Source organism: Mustela nivalis, assembly GCF_964662115.1.
Source record: "Mustela nivalis genome assembly, chromosome: 3".
Lineage (NCBI taxonomy): Eukaryota > Metazoa > Chordata > Mammalia > Carnivora > Mustelidae > Mustela > Mustela nivalis.
In genome coordinates this window covers 123,133,604-123,153,088 of record NC_139022.1, presented here as the reverse complement: position 1 = coordinate 123,153,088, position 19,485 = coordinate 123,133,604, and the positions used below count along the sequence as shown (strand labels likewise).

General features: G+C 44.7%; 1 protein-coding gene across 2 annotated transcripts in view; it reads right to left on the bottom strand.

Annotated features, from left to right (window-relative positions):
* Positions 1-19,485, bottom strand: part of SLIT3 (slit guidance ligand 3) — a gene marked incomplete at its 5' end in the record, with an annotated part of 594,733 nt that overhangs the window by 142,975 nt on the left and 432,273 nt on the right. For both annotated transcript variants that reach the window (XM_082724113.1, XM_082724112.1), the window contains one exon: positions 11,507-11,578. In XM_082724113.1, coding sequence (XP_082580239.1) covers positions 11,507-11,578 — 72 coding nt within the window. The remainder of the gene's footprint in view (positions 1-11,506; positions 11,579-19,485) is intronic.

Below are 19,485 nucleotides of genomic sequence, written 5' to 3'. Positions count from 1 at the left end.
TTTTTTTAAGAAAAAACCAGACATGTAGAATTTTTATGTGAAGTCTCCTGTTTTTTTTTTTTTTTTTTAAATATTGGTGATTAAATCATATAAAGGAACAAAAGTCACAATGAAAAATAACTTGGGTTTGGCTTGCAGATGACAGTTTTTAGTCTCTGAACCAAAAAAAAAAAATCAATTAAACAATTTGAATCATATATATATCACGTATGTATCACACATACATCATATATGTATATTCAATACATATCCTATATATAACACACTCTGAGACATGTTGATATATATAAATGTAGGGTGTGTGTGTGTGTGTGTGTGTATACACATATGTATATTTATACATAAAATTGAAGTATGTTCATGGTGAAATGTGGTTGACACCTTCCTTCCATACTGAAACTCCAGGAGGGCAGCCACCAGGAACCTACCATTCAAAAGAACTATCTTAAAAAAATATATATATATATTTTTTTCTTTATTTATTTGACAGAGAGCACAAGCAGGGGGAGCAGCAGGCAGAGGGATAGGGAGAAGTAGCGTCCCTCCTGAGCAAGGAGCCCGACGTGGGGCTTGATCCCAGAACCCTGGGATCATGACCTGAGCTGAAGGCAGACGTTTAACAGACTGAGCCATCTAGGTGCCCCTCAAGTGAACTATCTTAAGTGATAAAAAAAATTATTCAAGTTTCTTCCACCCCCACCCTCTCCAACTATCATTACCTGGAGACAAAGAGTCTTAAGAAAGTTTCTGTTTATAAGGGTAAGTCTGGGTCCCACCAGGAAGGTGTGTTCTTGCCAGCTTTCCACACACCGTGCATCACTCTTCTGGCCAAATCTGTAAGTTATTTCTTATGTACGGTTTGGAGTTAAGCCACAGGGCGCATGAGGCTCTGTTCCTGGGCTTAGATGCTGGCAAGGTCCAGGTTTACCCTCTGATATTTACAAGGGAAGGGCTCTCTCAGGAAGCTAGACACAGTTTACTTGGGCTACTTGGGTTCAAAGAGATGCAGGGTGCTTCCGCGTCCAGCCTCTGATCACCACTGGTAGCCAGGATCAATGATGTAGAATTCAATCTCTTCCCACACTGCCTTCCTAACAGACAGCAACCTGTTGGCTACTGCGGTGGTCATCTCCCAAGCAGTGGCTGCAGGACTACAGGGCCCTAGAAAGGGAAGGTTTTGGTCTCCATACTGAACATACGCTGTTCTCTCTGGAAAAATGCTAGAGATTAAGAGATGATGGGATGGTGGGCACCTGGGTGGCTCAGTGGGTTAAGCCGCTGCCTTCGGCTCAGGTCATGATCTCAGGGTCCTGGGATCGAGTCCCGCATCGGGCTCTCTGCTCAGCAGGGAGCCTGCTTCCTCCTCTCTCTCTCTGCCTGCCTCTCTGCCTACTTGTAACCTCTCTCTGTCAAATAAATAAATAAAAAATCAAAAAAAAAAAAAGAGATGATGGGATGGATAGTGCATAGAGACTGGCCTCACTATTCCTCGTTTCCTTTCTGCCAATACAGGGGAAAGGTAGACGGCAATACAGAGCACTGGATAAAGAGTCAAAGGCTTGGTTCTTCTGTGAAATTTTTCTATGGCAATGTGTAAGTCACTCAACCTTTTGGGGGGAATTCCTTTCTCTTAAAATGAAGCAGTGGGACTGGTTGACCTCCAAGGTCATTCCAAGTTACAGTTCCACTCAGCTTCTGCGGGGTTAATGGGCTTGCTTCCCTAACTAGATCTCTTGTCTCTATTTTATGTATGGAGAAGGGACGGGTCCAGACATGGGAGCGATTTTCCTACCCAGTTGACTTGGTGGAAACGATTTGCAAGGCTGAAAAAGTGAATAATTGGGATCAGGAAACTAATTCTCGCAGAGACAGAAATTCACATGGGTGGGAGACAGTTTTAATAATCATACTCCTGGGTTTTAATAAAAAAGGGTCTTTTGCAGGTCCAAGATCCAAATGGTTAAATTCAGAAAGAGAAAGGACAGAGCTGGGGGGGTGGGGGTGAGGGGGAGTGGCAGATATCTCAAAGTATTTAACTTCAGAAAATAGACTGTTTAAAAGTGTCTCTTAATGAAGGTGAAACAGCCCCAGTGACCTGGAACAAAGCAAGCAGGGAAACAGGCATGGTGGGAGCTGTGGGGACTTGCAGAGGCCAGTCTTGTCCAAATGGGGTACTTACTCGCCACTCAGCTCTAAACCTGCGAGGTCCAATAAGGTAGCCACAAGCTGAAGGTGGTGATTTCAATTTGGATCAATTAGAATGAAATAAAAATTCAGTTCCTTGGTTGTATAAGCCACACTTCAAGTGTTCCAGAGCCACACTGTGGTTTGCGGCCATCATGCTGGACAGCACAGATAAGAGGCATTTCCTGCACTACACACAGTCCTATGAGACAGCGCCACTCTAGACCATCAGAGCCACATGCCGAGGACTGCCCCAGGTTCCAGATATTCTGGGGAAGTTGAAATTGTATAACTTTTAAATAAAATTACCTGGGTTTTAAACATTGGCAACAAATTCTACTTTTTTTTAAACACCGCAAAGACTAAAACAATAAAAAAAAAATCACTCTCTATCTGAAGTTTTCAATGAACTATGTGCCAATAGATGGGGTCCTCTGATTTAGTTATAAGTCAAATGGGAATGGGTGCTCTAGAGTTTCTATGAGCCCAAAGAGTCCAGAGATGACCTTGGAGAAACAGAATCAGATTCCCTCCATCCTTCCTCCTCCCCATCCCCTGTAGATTTCTAAGCCCTTTTGCAGATAAAAAAACGGAAGCTGAGAAAGGTACAGCTGATGCTCTGATTCTCCCCCAGCCCTGCATCTCCACGTCGTCCCCACGCCATCCTCCCCTCCACAGAGCCAACTAGCAGGAAGGGGTGGGTCAATTTCCTTGGGTTCCTAGGACCTTGACCTTCAAGACACAGTTCTGCAGAGTAATGGACTCTTGGCCACAGGTGAACTGAGCCAGCCAATATTCTGCAACCTGGATGGAAGTGGAGGCTGAGAAAGGGGCAGGTTCAGCTCTTCAAGGAGTCACAGGTCCCTGGCCTGGAGACCCTTGACAGCCATGAGATAAGAGCTGGACAAGGGCAGGATGCTCCCTGAATACACTCACACACTGGTCACTGGAGCCATTGCTGGCTGCTGGGGAAGAGAGAAAGGAGAGAGGCTGACCATCGGCTCAGGAGTGCGTTTGCAAATCGGTGTGGAAGCTCCATTTGGGGAGTGAACTGACCCCTGTGTGCACTTGGTAGCTCTGTGGTGTTTCCCCACTGGCCTCCTCATCTTGCCCCCAAGAGCAAATTCTCTGGAATCTCTTTTGAAAGATGCAGTTATTTTTCTAGTTCATTTAAGGTGGGATAAAGCAAAGCTAGTTTGTCAAGCCAGAATTTCAGGCCAGAGACCTGGTGGCTGGAGGAGTCTGTGGCCGCTATGAACAGTAAGACTTCCAACACCTGATTGCACCTAAGTGGTGCTCACGGGGCACCACTTACCAATTCCCAGATCCTCTGTGCTCAAGAACAGTTCAACGACCTTCACCATATCTTCTTAACCCAGGAACGTACACCAACGCATTTTCAATCCAGAGACTAAACAGGACTTTAGTTAACAGGAAAGTACAATCGAATGGGAACCCTTGGAACAGCCTCCCCCACCCCAATTCTAGCTACTTGAACTTTAAAGTGCTGCGTATTTAAATGGGGAAAAAAAAACCCAAGCCAGCCATTTTATGAACATGGCTATGACTGAGCCTTGAGCCTGGGTTACTCCGAAGGAGGGGTGTGTGTTGTATGGCCCATGTGAGCATTCACAGAAAACCTGGTTCCTTTCCTAGGATCCTGGGAGTTCAATGGAAGTTACTGGTGCCTTCCACAAAGTGCAATTTTAATTCTGATTGCCTGAACAAATCACAATTTGTAGCACAGTACCAAAAAGAATCATATTCTGGCAGTATTTTAAGACTTTGAGTAGGCAGTGACAATTCTATGTTCAAAGCTATGTTGTGACGAAATACCTTGATTCCAAAAACATTTTCAGCTCCTAGAGAAGCCCAGGTGAAACACCTTGTCAATAAATGAAAACAAGTTTTGTCTGTTAGAAAAACACCACTTTTGGGGGGCACCTCTGTGGCTCAGTTGTTAAGTGTCTGCTTTCAGCTCAGGTCATGATCCTGGGGTCCTGGGATTGAGCCCCGTGTTGGGCTCCCTGCTCTGCAGAAGGCCTCCTTCTCCCTCTCCCACTCCCCCTGCTTGTGTTCCCTCTCTCACTGAGTCTCTCTCTGTCAAATAAAACCTTAAAAAAAAAAAAAAAAAGGAAACACCACTTTTTACTATGGCTCTAATTTTGTTCATAGGTAATAAAAAAATAATGCCATTTAGCTGGAGGAATAAAAAAACAAAGGTAATGTGAGAAATGTGCTGTTTCAGTAAAATACTACATCACTCAGTATTTAAAATAATTTTGGGACAATCACAGCTTTCGTTCTATTCAGGACTGAAGCGTAACAGAATCTGGAGGCTGGGGTGGAGTAGGCTTCCATTTGGTTAGTTAATTTCAACTGAATTTGGTTCCATGTACTTTATCTATCTATCTATCTATCTATCTATTTATTTATTTATTTTAAAAAGTTTATTTATTTGAGAGAGAGGGAGAGAGTGAGCCCTAGAGGGTGTGGTGGGGAGTGGAGGGGACAGATGGAGAGGGACAAGCAGACTGCCTGTTCAACAGAGAGCCCCACCTGGGACTCGATCCCAAGACCCTGAGATCATGACCTCAGCTGAAGGCAGATGCTTAAATGACTGAGCCACCCAGGCACCCCAGTTCCATGTACTTTAAATGACCACCTACTTTGTTTCAGGTTTGTGTGAGGTTCTAGGGTTAAGGCAGTGAAATAGTGCAGGCATGTCCATCTTCGGTTGTGGTGAGCATCCTGGTTGGGTGTTTGTTGTTTGCTAGACTTACACCTATGGTACCTCCTTCAATCCATGTACTAGCCTACAGGGTGGGTCTTACTGCTTCCATTTCTCGATGAGCAAACGAACCCCAAACCACCCAGTTTGGTGAAGCTGGACTGGCAGCCAGTCCTATGGGAGGACTCTAACACCCCCAAGGTCAACTGTGGCCTTATACCTCCAGGGCCAGGGTGGTTCTATGGAATTGGATGTAATGCTGATTAAGCTAAGGTCACAGGTTTAGATCTGAGCATCCTGCGGGTCAACTTTTGAAAAAGAAAAACTATCATTCCTGAATCATTATGGGCATTTACAATAGTCTGTAATCCTATTAATGCATATAAATGTTTCTTTGGTATATGCGCTCCAGAATGCATTTTTAAAATTTTTTTGTAGCAGAGCAGGGAAGTTCAGGGGCTCAAACACCAGGCAGAGCTGGATTTGCTACTTGAAGAGCAGACCCAAGTACTTGCCAGGGGCACTTTGGGAAAGTCATTTAGCTTCTCTGAGCCTCAGTTTCCTCCTCAGAAAAATGAGATTTAGAGGTTCTACTTTGTAAGGCTGTGGTGAGGATTTGCATAAAATGCAGCATTCTAGTATCCTGTCATAGTCCCTGGAAGATAGCAGACACTAAGAAACGGAGGCGACAACAGTAATTATAATATCTATAGTGACCATACTAATAATTGTTATCATATCATTGTATTATATGTTGTTAATCACTATGTGTTAATCAGAGCATCTAGTTCTTCACCCAGAGGAAGCTCGGCTGAAGTGGAGGATAGCTCTCCATTCCTATAAAGCTCTGGGTTTTCTGTATTGGGCCGACAAGATCTATAACATCCTTATACCCAATGCCCAGCACCCTTCAGCCAGGACAGCAAGCCCATGCTATAGGAGTAAGCACACCCTGATCTGGGTATCAGGACTATTGTTAATTTCTTGTCACTGACTTCTTCTTAGACTAGCAAAGGACTTTCTTCTCTATTCTTCTGTGTCTATAAGTAGGGCTTGGGGTCAGGCCATGTTGTACCTGCAGGCATGTGGTTGAATATCTACCCTAAAAGTCTGGTCGATTCCCACCCACCACTGCTTTAACTCGTGAATCGTTCTTCTCTAAGTGTGGACCAAGAAGAAGCTCAGTACATGGGATAGTGAAGGGGTCCAGGAAACAAGAAACTGGGTGGGGCGTGTTTATCTCACTTCTCATCAGTTGCATAGACCCAATGACAATTTAAAATCAAAGGGAATTTGGAGGCTAGTTTAACTCTTGAGAAGAACTTTCCAGAAGATGGGGCATGAGAGATTCCTGCTTGTTTCTGTGATGTCCTCACTCAGTTTGGGGGTCCTCAACTCCATGTCACTTGGTTCTGCTTATACATGTCCATTCAACAATTCTGGTAATCTCTGGCCTCTAGACTTTGATCTGCCAGAGAACTGCTCTTCTGAAGCTTTACTGACTCTGGCACCTGGCACCATGCTGGCACACAGTGTGTCCTTGCTTCTTGGATGGATCATAGCACGTTCCACCCCGGCTGGTAAGTAGCTGAAATGAATGGAGATCGGTGGGAAAGGAGAGTCTATGCATCCCTTCTAAGGAGGGAATGTGCTCTTTAGCCATAATTGTCACAGTGCAGAAATGCAGCCCAGGGTTGCCAATGCTTCTGGTTTACCAGAAACCCAAAGCTGGGCACCTGTACTTTTATGAAAAATTTTATAATTTTAAAACATGAGATGCTAATGTCAATTAAAAAAATACTCCACAAGATTGAAAAAAAAAAAAAAAAAACTCATCTGTGGATGCAACATAGTCTGTGGTCTATCTAGTTTGCAACATCTGGTTTCCAGAGAGCAGAAATCAGGATCATTCCTTGATTCTGCCATGTACTCAAGTCTGCCTTCCTCCCCAAATCTCCTAAATAACATACTTAATAATGGCTCTGAAAGGACAGCTGTGCTTGGGATCCCCTGTCTTACTGAGGGTTATTTTTCTGGACTGCCTAGTTGCATGAAGATGTCCAGTGTGGGCAAAGAGCACAGGATCAAGGGTCTGCAGACCCAGGTTTTAGTCCCCTTGCTGCCACCAACTTGCTGTTTCCCTTGACAAATCCCTTGGCCAGAGCCTGGATAAGGGTGAGGGACGGGGGTAGATACCCGGGTGCAAAATGTTATATGGCCCAGGCCACACTCCTGCCTGTTCTTGATCTCTCTGTGTCTTATCTCCAAATAAGAGGTCATCCTGAAGGTCCTTATAGGCCCAGCTTATAATAAAGCCTATGAATTTCCAAAATTGGCAAGTGACATAAATGAAGGGAGACCTTCAAAACAACGCACGCTGGTTATCTGCAGATGTGTTGGACCTGCATGCAATTTAGCGGGTACCGTGATTTATCAAGGGCAGGCCACTCACTGGGGTACGTGAGCATTTTCAGGCTATGCTCCCGATAGCTTTTGCACGGCATTTTTGGCAGCGTATATCTATTGAACTTCTGATTTGCTGCATGTTGTCAGGAAACAATGTCTGAAAATACTTTTTTCCTCTCCCGCAGGACTACTGAAAAAAATTATTTTATTAACTAGGTTTTCTTGCTTTTGTTTTCTTTGTCCACACTCTTAATTTTTTTTTTTTCATTAAACATATTTCTGGCCCAGGACAGCACGGTGGGCAGGGAGGTGCCTGGCTGTCCTCCACCTAGCTGGCCAGGAAACCAGCTCAGAGAGCTCTGACGGAGTGGCTCCTGATCACACAGGGTCAGAAATGCAGTCTTGGCATATGCAACTGCAGTATAACCCCAACTTGGAGGAGACCGAGTATGTGAATCACCAAATGTATAGAACAGGTGGAAAGGAAAAGCCAGTGATTTGGGCAACAGAAGGCCATCTGAGTCATAGCAACTCTCGGTTCAGAACCTTAAGGCCATACAGAAAGCTGGGGCCGGATCGTTGGAAGAGCCCGCAGACCACTGAATGACAAAGTCAACTGGTGACGTGCAGAAGCGAGAAGAAATCACCTCTGGGACTAGAATGTAATTCAGTGAAAAAGCAGGACTCTTTTCTTTCCCTGGCAAGTCTGATTTACCTTCAGCTTTGTGGGGGTCCACTAACGGGGTAAAGGAAATGACAATTTCAGAAGCATGTGGGAGGCTCCACCGCTCTCCTGGGCAGGACTGTGAATCGCCGCTAGCTCGCATAGCCCAGCTCTCGGGGGCCAGTTCGCACTAGCCTGTGGCACCCACTGGCCACGCTTTCTGGGAAGCCGACGCCTTGAGAGCTTTGGCAACGCAGATTGGGAAAGCAGCTTGATAGGACAGTTAGTCACATGGGCTCTGCCACTTACTAGTTAAGTAGCTACTTGGCTTCTTTGAGATGGGTCTTTTGCAGAAGGAGGGCTGTGAGGATGTTGAGGGAGAAGGTCCATAAGAGCACCATGGCCACCGTCGGGCACGGGTTACTGCACAGCACATGCTTCCAAGGCAGTACCCTCTGCGCTGTGATTCCCCCCTCCGTGTGGCATGGGGGCTTTGAGAAGTTTCACCCGCACTATGCTACTTTCCTTAGTCCCTTTTCTGGCTACCTGGGAAGGGGAGAAGGGGGTGGCTCTTTTCCTTTGTTCCCCATATTCTGTGCAAGACATCCCCCACTGTGCAGGAGCCAAAAATGAGGATGAAGCGAGCAGCTGTCATAGCCTTCTCCAGCCTGGTACCTACTCCTCTCCCTCTACCTCCAGGGGTTCTCACGGGCTCCCCTCAATTCCCATGATGTGTCCTGTAGGACCAACCTCAGCCTGGATGGGAAGAAATTTCACAGCAGTTCCACCCACAGAAAACAGGGGGATCCTATGTGAAATATTTCCACCAATAGTTGACGTCCACAAACTTTCCTTAAGTTAAATTTGAGGGAGCTTTCCATGGGAGTTATCGTGAGTCTTTCCTCGTTTTTTTATTTCATTATGCCTAATGTCAGAGAGAAAACACCTAGAGTAAGACTCTATTTTGTCTTCTTAATTTGAAGACTTCTAAAGCTTTGGATAGCTAAAGATGACCTTTCTGGGGATAGTGTGTTTTGAACCTCTCTCTTTCAGGAACTTATTAAGTTAATATATGATGCCTTCACTTAGTTCCTATTTATTATTTCATTGTCAAGATTCTTTTCGGTGCCTAAGTTGTGATTACAGAGAATTGCTATAAAATGTCAATGTGCAGATGAGATTTGGAAGGTCTGGGGGTGGGGAGGGGAGATTCTTTCAATGGAGATGTTGGCTCCTGCCGATTCAGAATGGCTCACCATTAAGATAGATGGTTCCAAAGCCGCATGCCTCTGCTGGAAATTAAGAACCCAGGGAATAAATGATTATGATTAATTTTGAGTACTTAGCCATGTGAAGCCAAATGAGAGTGTCTTTAAAACAAAGCTATTGATCTGGCTTTGTTTGGAACTGAGAAGATAAACTCATCAGATCCCGTGATCTCTTTGTAAAAATACGGAATGAGAACTTTTTTTTTTAAACCCCACCATAGGCTTTCAAGCTTCAAGTTTGAGAAACCTGGTGTATCAACATGCTATAATATACCAACATTTTAAAAATAGCAAACACTGGGGTAGAGAAGAGCAATCCAGTTCTGTCCCAGACAGGGGTTTGATGGGGATGAGGGCACGACAGGGAGGAAGTTAGGGGAATGGAAGGGACAGAAGCCACCTCTTCTTAAAGTTGAGGGCACAGACTCAGAGAGGTTGCATAGCTTGCCCAAAGTCCCACTGTGCCCAGGTGTGTCTGACTGTCCATCCCCATCCTCTCTCCCCCAGACAACCTTCTGGTGAGACGAGGCACCACTCCTAGTACAGGCTGTCAGGTTGTCACAGCTGTTCCACGGCAGCTGGTGATTTCCATTTCCTGGTCTCTTCCCAAGGAATTCTCTCATCTTCCTGAAGAAAGGGGTGACATGCTCCTGCATCCCTCTCCAGAAATGCTCTTGTGCTGGTGGGAAAATTGCACCTTACCCTTCCCAGCCCCTCTCTCCTGATCAGAGAAATCCTGGGTCACTGAACGGGGCTGGCATCCTCTCCCTAGCAGACAAGCATTTGTTGCCCATTCCGGGGTCAGAGTTTGGGTGAGAAGCCACCATCCATCTTAGGACTGACAGCCTGACCTCCCTGGCTGTGGGACCAGCCGTTTCTGTCCCGGGAATTCGCGGCTTTCATCAGATTTCCGGCTCCTTGCAGTATCAGCGTCCCCTTTTATTTCCCGTGATTCCTCTTGGAATCACCTTCCTCTCACACAACGTGGAGAGGCTTTCTCCAACCCGTGCCCACTGTCTGGGGGGCCAGGTGAAAAGAAAGGGACATTTTAATAAATCCATTCAGTCTTTGGTTCGACATTTATTCATTCCTCTGGAAGTCAGAGATATATAACCTGGTGATTAGGTAAGGGTTTTGTGCTTTTTTTTTTTTTTCCCAGGGGGATGCTGAACAAATCCTACCCTATCCTTCGCTGGATAGAACTATACCATCAGAACTATTTTTAGAACCAAGCAATTACAGAATTTGGAAAGGGGAAGCCATCCGCAAGTTACAGCAACCAACCCTTCACTTTCCAAATGGGAAAACCGAGACTCTGAGTGCGGAAGGGACTTGCCCAAGGTCACACAGCCAATTAGGGGCTGAGTCAGGACCGAACCACACATCTCCTGGCACAAGTTCTACTAGGCTTTATTGCCTTCCTTTCTAGGTTTCTCCAAATCAGGGACCGCTGGAAGTGTTGTTTGAGTGACAACCATCAAAATGTTTTCTTACACAATTTAACTTCAGTTTGAATGACCCCCAAGATGATTCCTAGCTGAACTCCACCCCCAACCCACCCCTGGAAATCAGGTTGGAACCACTGGAAAATCCAGAACACAGGAAGGCAGCTCCACAAGGTATGGGGGTGGGGGGAATTACACCTCCTCTCGCCTCTCCCCCACCCTGCCACTTTAAGGTTACTGCTTAAAGTTTGCACTGAAACCCGAGGCGAGATCCCAGGAGCAATGGCAATGACTAGACTTTACCAGGCTGTTTGGCATCCCCCCTGCCCCGTGCCAAGGTCCCTTTGTGATCCTGGGTAATTCCCACTGACCCCTTGGTGCTGTCCCCTCTCGCATCTCCCAGACCTGTAACCTGTCTCTCCCCATGCTCACACTCAAACAGACTCTCCCTGAACGCCCTGGCAGGCGCCGGGGGGCTATTCTGGCCCATCTGTTCCACCCAGCAACAAATACCGCGGGAGCACCGGGGGAGAAAGGACTCAATTGCGACTTAATTAGCAGGAACCCCAGTTTGCGGGAGGTGAGAAATCACACTTTGCTGCCTACAAACACTTTGGCCAAGGTGAGCCAGAGGGATCTCCCGGTTCCCAATTTTAATAGCACTGCAGCAGAAGACACAGAAATGCAATCCACACGGACCCCCCCTGCACACACACACGCCCCCTCTCTCCTCCTCACAGGGACACACACACACACACACGCACACGCACACGCACACAAGGCAGCACCGGTCGCAAAATCAACTCACAGGATCTCCAGATCGCGCAGCGCCCGGAAGGCTCCATCTTCAATGCAGCTGATGTGGTTGTTGTCCAGTTGCCTGTGGAAAAGCAAGGGGAGGGCGTGAAGGCTGAGTGGGGGCAGCGCCGAGGAGCCGGGCGGCCCGGGCCGGGCGTCCCCGGCCACCCGAGTGCCTGTCCCTCCACCCCTGGCAGTCTCTGCTCGTCCCTGCCAGGAGCTCGCGCAGAGCCAGCCTGTCTGCCACGCTGCTCCGTCTCTGCTCTCTGACTGTTTGAGAGAACTACACAGACGAGCGCACCAAAGGCTGTCAGGTCTCAGTAAATATTAATTGCGCATTTTTTTTTTTTTTTTTTTTTTTAGGCAGAAGGGAGTAATTTCATTACATTAGGGCATCCAATCCATTACGAGCTCTTACCGTCATGTCACTGAAACAATTTCATTAAGCTAAAGGCCTGTAAATCATTGGAGGTCACTGCTCTGCCCTCCGCGACCTCCCAGAATGCTTTTTTCCCTCTCTCCCTCTCCCTCGTCTCCCTTTACTGGAAGTTGCAGTCTTCTGCTCTGACACAGTGCTAAATCTCAAGGCTTTATCTGCCCAAGAGCAGCGAGGGTGCATGGGGAATATACCGATTCCAAATTAGACTCAACTAATCTAATTTTATAGTCTTTTTATTATTCTAAGCACCAAATGTCTGTGGTGGTTTGATGCCTCTGTGCTTTGTTATGGGGTCCATCTGGTAGGTCATTCTATTGAAGCATTTTCTGACTAACTACAGAGCCCCTCAAACTGCACCAAACCACCATCAACATTAAAGAAATCTATTGATGGAAGCATTCCTGATGGGAGAAGGAAAGGAATATTGTTATTGCCTTAAAGATGTACCACTTAAATTTAAATTGGGGAGAATTAAATGCACCTATTCTGGGACTCCTTTTTTATTTCCCTTTCCATCTTATGAGCACAAAAATAATGTCTCTTAAAAGGATGCCTTAACTAATATACATTCTATTTGGGGACTGAGGTATTTTAGTTGAAAGATAATGAATATATACCATTATCCCTAAATCAATATAGGTCTTAAGTGTAAGTCGTGACCACGCTCCAACTCAAATCTCGCATTATATATTAGTCATTTGATTTCTAAAATAAAGGATGATAATACAGAAAACATTTATTGGCACCAGATTGTCTGTTGTATTTTGTGTGCAGAACACACCACGGTCTTTGGGGCAAATGGCCGAAAGAAGTACGGCTGTCCTGAAAAACTCCCTTATTGACTTCTTTTTTTCTTTTGTCTCAGAAAAAAAATCAGCCCCTCTCAGGTGAAGGGATTTCCTGATGCTGGAATTTTCATTTGTGACTTGTACTAATCTACCTCAACAACTCTGTGCAAAAGATGTGTCGACAATACGTTCAGTAACCCTCACGGAGGGTTTTATATTCTGCTGCAGGAAGGTGGATTAAACTTAAAATACTATCATCATCGAGAGACCAGATAGATATAGGATTTCTGTAAAGGCACATGAATGAAACACGTACAATCAGAATGATGTCGTGTGTCACAACAGATGGGCTCTGCCACGATATTACAGGGAACCGAATCATCTCCATAAATGCCCCCGATATAAGATTTAGACATTTAGGGTTTAAAAATAAGCGGCAAATGGGTATCACAAGAAGCAGAAACACTTTTTAGGTGGACAACTTCTACATCTAGAATTCAAAGTTCTTACTGATGCCAACTTCCCAGTGTCCTCGCTACCCGGAATTCTTCCCGAGTCTTTCTTAAAGTGAGTTTGCTGAATATCCTTTCCCAAGATTTCCTGTAAGTACTGGGGCTGTGGATTTCCCTGCAAAGGTTCTATTAAGGCAGCCTAGTCCTGCTGCCTGGTTTCTAGATTTATCATCAGTTTAAGGGCAGATGATCAACAATGCCTGCCCCACATCAAGGCCACCAAACCTTACCAAGCAAAATGCAATGGAGTTGGCTTTTGGCTCCAAGAAATTCTTCAATAAATATGCTGAATTCGGCAAAAATGGCCCCATCCACCTAAGTACAGAAGTATCTAAATCATCAGATTGAGAAGTCTGAGGTAGTGTACAATGATGGCCGTTTGTGGTGCATCTGCTTCTGGGCAGACATTTCAGAGAGGTCCTTGCTATTAGAATATTATTTATTTGCTGGATTTGTGAGATGCTTCCTGTTGCTTTTCTTTTCGATCATGAGAAACCAAAAATGTACAGAATGTTACGTGGAAAGAATGCAGTTTGCAGGGGAGAAGAGAAATTCATAGAAAGAAGGGAAAGAATGAAGAGGTAGAAAGAGATTCAAAGGGTGGGGGAAAGGTCAGGTGCAAAAGATGACAAACCAAACCAAGCCCACTGTTCAACGTTCCACCAGAGTCCTGCCCGGTGATTACTGGAGCAGCGGAAACAGAGTCTCAGGGAGGGACTTGCTCGCTCTAAGGCTAAAAGCAAGGAAGGTCTCCTACGTGATCAGTTCTGTGATGTTGAAACAGGCTCACTGGGCGGCACAAGCGGACACCTGGTTGTATATTAGTAATGAGGAAAACTGAGCAGTAACAGAAGCATCTCTGTGGGTGAGTTTTCATAGATGCTCTTAGAATGTATGAAATGTACCAAAATTTCAAATATTTATGCAGAAGTGGGGTGTACATTTATTATAACCACGATTGCCTCCTTTTACTCTACCCACAGATAAACAGTACCCTGGCTTCAGTCGTCAGTCATTTCCCATACGCGTAGTTTATCAGGGAAGTCTTCGGGGGTATGAGGCCTAGGAGGAGCGTGTCAAGCAAAGGAAAACCTGAGAATTGCTTCATGGCGCAGCTATTAATATCTTCATGGCACTGAGCATCAGAGTGTTCCGTAAAGGTCATTAATTGTCTGCAATCAATCCTGATATTTCATGCAAATAAGCTAGGCCCCTAAAGCAAAGCAAATACATACTTTTCTCAGACAAGGTTGCTTTTTCTTTCAAAATCACATCTCAGATACACAAAAGTTAGTCCCCAAGCACGGGGTCGGGGATGCGAAATAAATGCAAGCCCAGCATCCCTTGGCAGTTGTTTGGAGTGGGGCACTACCAAACACACTGAGATCCTTCTGGAGTTAAGGCCAAAGCCTTTGACTTAGCATTTTGCTTCTGAGGGTGGATGGAGGCTGCTGAACTGTGTTCTGAGCTCTTGGGTCAAAGGTCCATTTTGCAGCTTTGTAAGGGCTCTTTCAAAGGTCCTCTCAAAAACAAATTTAAAAAGCCCATTGCTCACTCCATACTCCGTTGCTCGGGAGGCATGGATGTGCAGAAGGAGCTCTGGATATGGGAGCACACAGAACTCAAAGAACTCAGCAAGTCTTGGGATGCCCGATCTTTCTATTTTCCCCTGGCAGTAAGAGGTATATTTCACAGATACTGAATCCATTTTTATCACACAAAATGACCTGCCCTGATGCCTAGCACAGTGCCAGGGACTTCCCAGCTGGCCATGCTTGGTTGCACAGTGAGTCCTTCTACTGAAGGTATGGCAAGGTGGGGTTCAAGCCATGAGCTATGATGTCCTGGCTGTGGCCCTATGTGATGGAGCATTCCTTCTCTGACTACACGGGGAGCATTTTGCCACACAGACCTCCGCTGGGGGAGTATTTGGAGAAGACGTTTGGAATAACCTGAGATTTCTGTGGTGAAGATGAGGAGCGGGAAGGCAGTGGATGGAGGGAAGTTTGGCTGGTTTTTTTTTTTTTTGGAGGCGACTTTCATCGTCGTCTACTCTATACAGAAAACTCAATTTGATTTACACTCTCCTGCCTGTGACTAAGTCTGGAAGCCCCAAAACATTCATGATATTAAATTAGCTGCTCTAATTTCCCTGGGCAGCTCAGGTTTCACCAAACAATGTGTGCTAAAATGATACCAGAGTCCATTTAGAAAGAACTCCTCCAACAAGAGCTCACAGCAGACTCCCTGAGAGGAGCTTCCCGACTACTGTATTTTTATACTCTGCGAATATAAACAAGTCCGCAAGGAAAGCCAGCATGAGTGAGGACTTAAAAATAATCTTCACCAAAGGCTGACGGGGGAGATAGCACTTTTGTCAGAATTCCCCTTCGTAAGCATAATATTATCGCCATTCATCTCCTTCAATCACAATTTCAAATTTCATAATTGAAGCAGAAAAGAAATATTTTTGCAGTTCAGAAACTTAAAGAAGCATATTTAAATCCTTTTCAAAGGGCTTAAAAAAACTTGATGACAATATTAAGAGCCATCTACCTATCTCCTAACCACCCCCACTTACCCCTTCACTCCCCCCGCCCCCCCCTCGCCAACAGCAACAAACAAATAAAGAAAATGTCATGATTTCCATGACGCTTTTGAGTCGCCGTGAGGAGAAAACACCTGAAAGATCTCCAGAAACAAGCTTCTGGAAGAAAAGTAGAATTCCCAACTAGTCATCTAGATGCAGGGTCTACATACCGAGGCACATCCATCCAGATGTGTGCTTCTCATGCAGATGTTCTGGGAGACCCCAGAATCTCTGCCCTTGGACAGTGAAACTTAGCCTAAGGGCACTGCTGCTCCGGGCCCCCAATCCAGTCCTGCGTGTGCTCCAGGACGGCGCAGCTAGAGGACCCGCAGTTCTCATGCTAAATGGAGAAGGAGCTAATTAAACAGTTTGGAATTAAACAGTTTGCTAATTTCCAAGCAAAATGATCTACACAAAAGGTACACAATAAGGAGAAGGACTTCTGCATGAAATCCACAAGGGAAGCCTTAGAAGAAATTCAAAGCAAGCCTATGGGTTCCGAATCCAACAATTAACTAATCTGTAAGAGCAACTGAGGGTTAGTAGCTATTCATGCTGTGTTAGGTGCCTAGGATACAGAATGAAGTGTAAGACATCCTTTGAAAATTTCTGGAAGAAGCCGGCACCTGTGGTGTTTACATTTCAATTATCTTAAGAGGTCTATGGGAATTCTAAAACTAAACTGATCTAAATTTGTTTTTGATGAAATATATATGTTTCTACATATACACACTCAAAGTATATTCCTTTTTCCAAAAGAAGAGAAACAGAGTGTTGTAACTATTAAAAAAAAAAACAACAAAAACAAACAACAACAGTAACAAAAAACCTGGGGAATCCGTGTTTTCTTAAAACAAAGCAAAGTAGCCCAGGTTTCTTTTCTTCGCATTATCCAAATGTCCTTTAAGCAGAAAACAAAGAATCCAGTAGTGATTCTTAAGGTTGTTTTTCTTTAAATGACAGTTTAACATTCTAAAAAATCATTATTGAAGAGCAAATTATAGAAGTATTTGTCTGCTGCTGGCTGGGGTCTTCAAAAGAAAAAAAAAGCTCAAGGTTATTTTAACTGGCAAAGGGGAAAAAATATGTTCAAAAAGAAATGTATACACTCCATATAATTGAGTTCTGGCCACACTTTGTAGGCAAATCAAACACTTGATCTAAGCCACAGTCTGCTAATGAATTGTCACTGCTTCTCATCATTAAGGAGCTACTGTAATTCCACATTAAAATGACATCTCAAATGAACAAAAAGAGGTGAATCTATTATTTTGCACATTTGGTACACTTGTCCACCAGACCCAAGAATACATGCATATTGATATGTTTACCGATCCATGAATTATTTATGTATCCACAATGGTTCCTGTCTATAGAACTGACAACTTTATGCCTATTTCCCCTACATAATAATTACATGCAATATCTCCCTACTGTATGCATGTAAATGCAAGTGCTTATATAAAATTATATATATAATTTATAATATATGATACACATATAAATTATATATATAAATTTCATAAGTTATATAATTATTAAATTATAAAATTTATAACTACTATGAAATAGTTAAAGTGACTGCTGACCTCTGAAATTCAATGTGCCCATATCTGGTCATACTTACAGATACATTTAGATAATAAAATGATTGAGAGTATTCCAAAGAGTTCTACCAACTAAACCTACTTCATAAAGGACAGAATCCTAGGTTAATCAAGCTCTCTGATCAGAACACCCCGCTTAGAACTCAGTTAAAAACTGAAGCATGAATCTTTTCCAACAAGCCTCCTTGTACAGACTTTGCCACATGGCTGGCATAATACCTTTTATCAAGTACGTATCCCTATTGCTGTTCAACATATGCAACTTCTCAGCAGAAGCACAACCGCATTCACTCCAGTAGATGCTCCCGAAACCAAGCCCTACAGTCATGCAAACACAGATGATGGATTAGCACAAAAGAGGCAAGCCAGACCTTGGAGAATAAAGGGGTGTTTTACACATCACTGGGAAATATCAATAACTCCACTTCTGTGTTTACATAGTTTCCGGTTTGTTGGGGATTTGGCAAATGACTTTGTGCTGAAAAATGCAGGGGGTAGAATCCCCGCAAACCAATTTTGCATGAAGGATAGTTGCTAGGAAGAAACCGAGCTCTCACTTAATTTGGGCTACTATCCATTTGAAACCAATTTCTAACATTTCTAGATAAATAAAACAAAAACACCAACCAACCAAACAAAAACCAAACCAAACGGACACACCCTGTATTCAGGATGAGAGAGTTCTGTTCCTTTCGCAGCAACTTTAGACCACGGGACCAAGGAAGTTGGGTTCTTGTTGCAGAATGTGCTCTCACGGTTAGAGACTTGTCTCCAATCCATCCTTTCTTGTATCAACCTAATATTAGGGACCAAAGGGCTTCATACCCAGGATGTCCAAACTGCCAGGGTTTGCCTGGAACGTTCCCATTTGAGCCCTGAAACTTTATATATATATATATATATATATATATATATATATATATATATTTTTTTTTTTTTTTTTTTTTTTTTTTAAATTTACTTATTTGACAGACAGAGATCACAAGTAGGCAGTGAGGCAGGCACAGAGAGAGGTTGGGGAAGCAGGCTCCCTGCTGAGCAGAGAATCTGATGTGGGGCTCGATCCCAGGACCCTGAGATCATGACCTGAGCCGAATGCAGAGGCTTTAACCCACTGAGCCACCCAGGCGCCTGAGCCCTGAAACTTTTGAGACCCATCCTGGGGGACTCATCAGTCTTGGCAAACTGTAGTGGCTGTTCCCAGGTGAGGCCCCGGGGCCTGACTGCATGAGAGACAGATGGACTCTGGGCACGTCACTTCTTCACCAGTGTTCCTAAAACCGTAAAAGGCGTGCTGATTCACAAACTCAGCCTTCAGTTAAGTCTACTCTAATAGGCTCCTCACTGCATCTCCTGTAAAATGGGCTGTCATTTTACAAACACACCCACAGCGGGAGCTCTGGAAGTTGCTGAGATGTCCTAACATACATTCCCAACTTTCCTCCCTGGGAATTAAAATGTCTTTGTAGGAAGCACCAGCGCGTTTTACTGGCCTCCTTGCTGAGGTCATGAATACTCAGAGGCCAAACAAATAAAAGGCTGTCTCCATAGTGACTGGGACAGGTTTGTGGTTTCCCTAGTTACACTCTTTGAGCAATAACCGTCTGGGGTTCCTCCCCAGTGGAGGGGAGAGGGAGTGAGAAACCAGAAGATGAAATGGGTTTTGGTTAATGGGCCTGAAAGTTACCCTCCACGGATCTGCTTTTTTGTGTGTGTTTAGGTCCATCAGCGTACATTGTCAAGAGTTTTAAAATTTTTTCACTCCCCATCCCTCCAAGGGTTTCAGAAGTTTTTCCCACTGGACTCTAGAGAAACTGTTCCAGCAACACGAGTATGAGCAGCAAGAAGCAGGCAGAGCAAAGAATTTCTTCCCAGACGGGACAGATGCAGGCATCGGAGCCCGGCAGGAGGCTGAGCTCCACTCAGGCACGGGACGTAAGCAGCTCGACTCTGTGCTGGTCAAAGGGGTCTCTCCCGGGCAGCCCATCAGAGTCGCATCAAGGGAGGCCAGGGAAGGCCTCCTAAGCCCTTGAAAGAACTTTGTCTCCCTTTA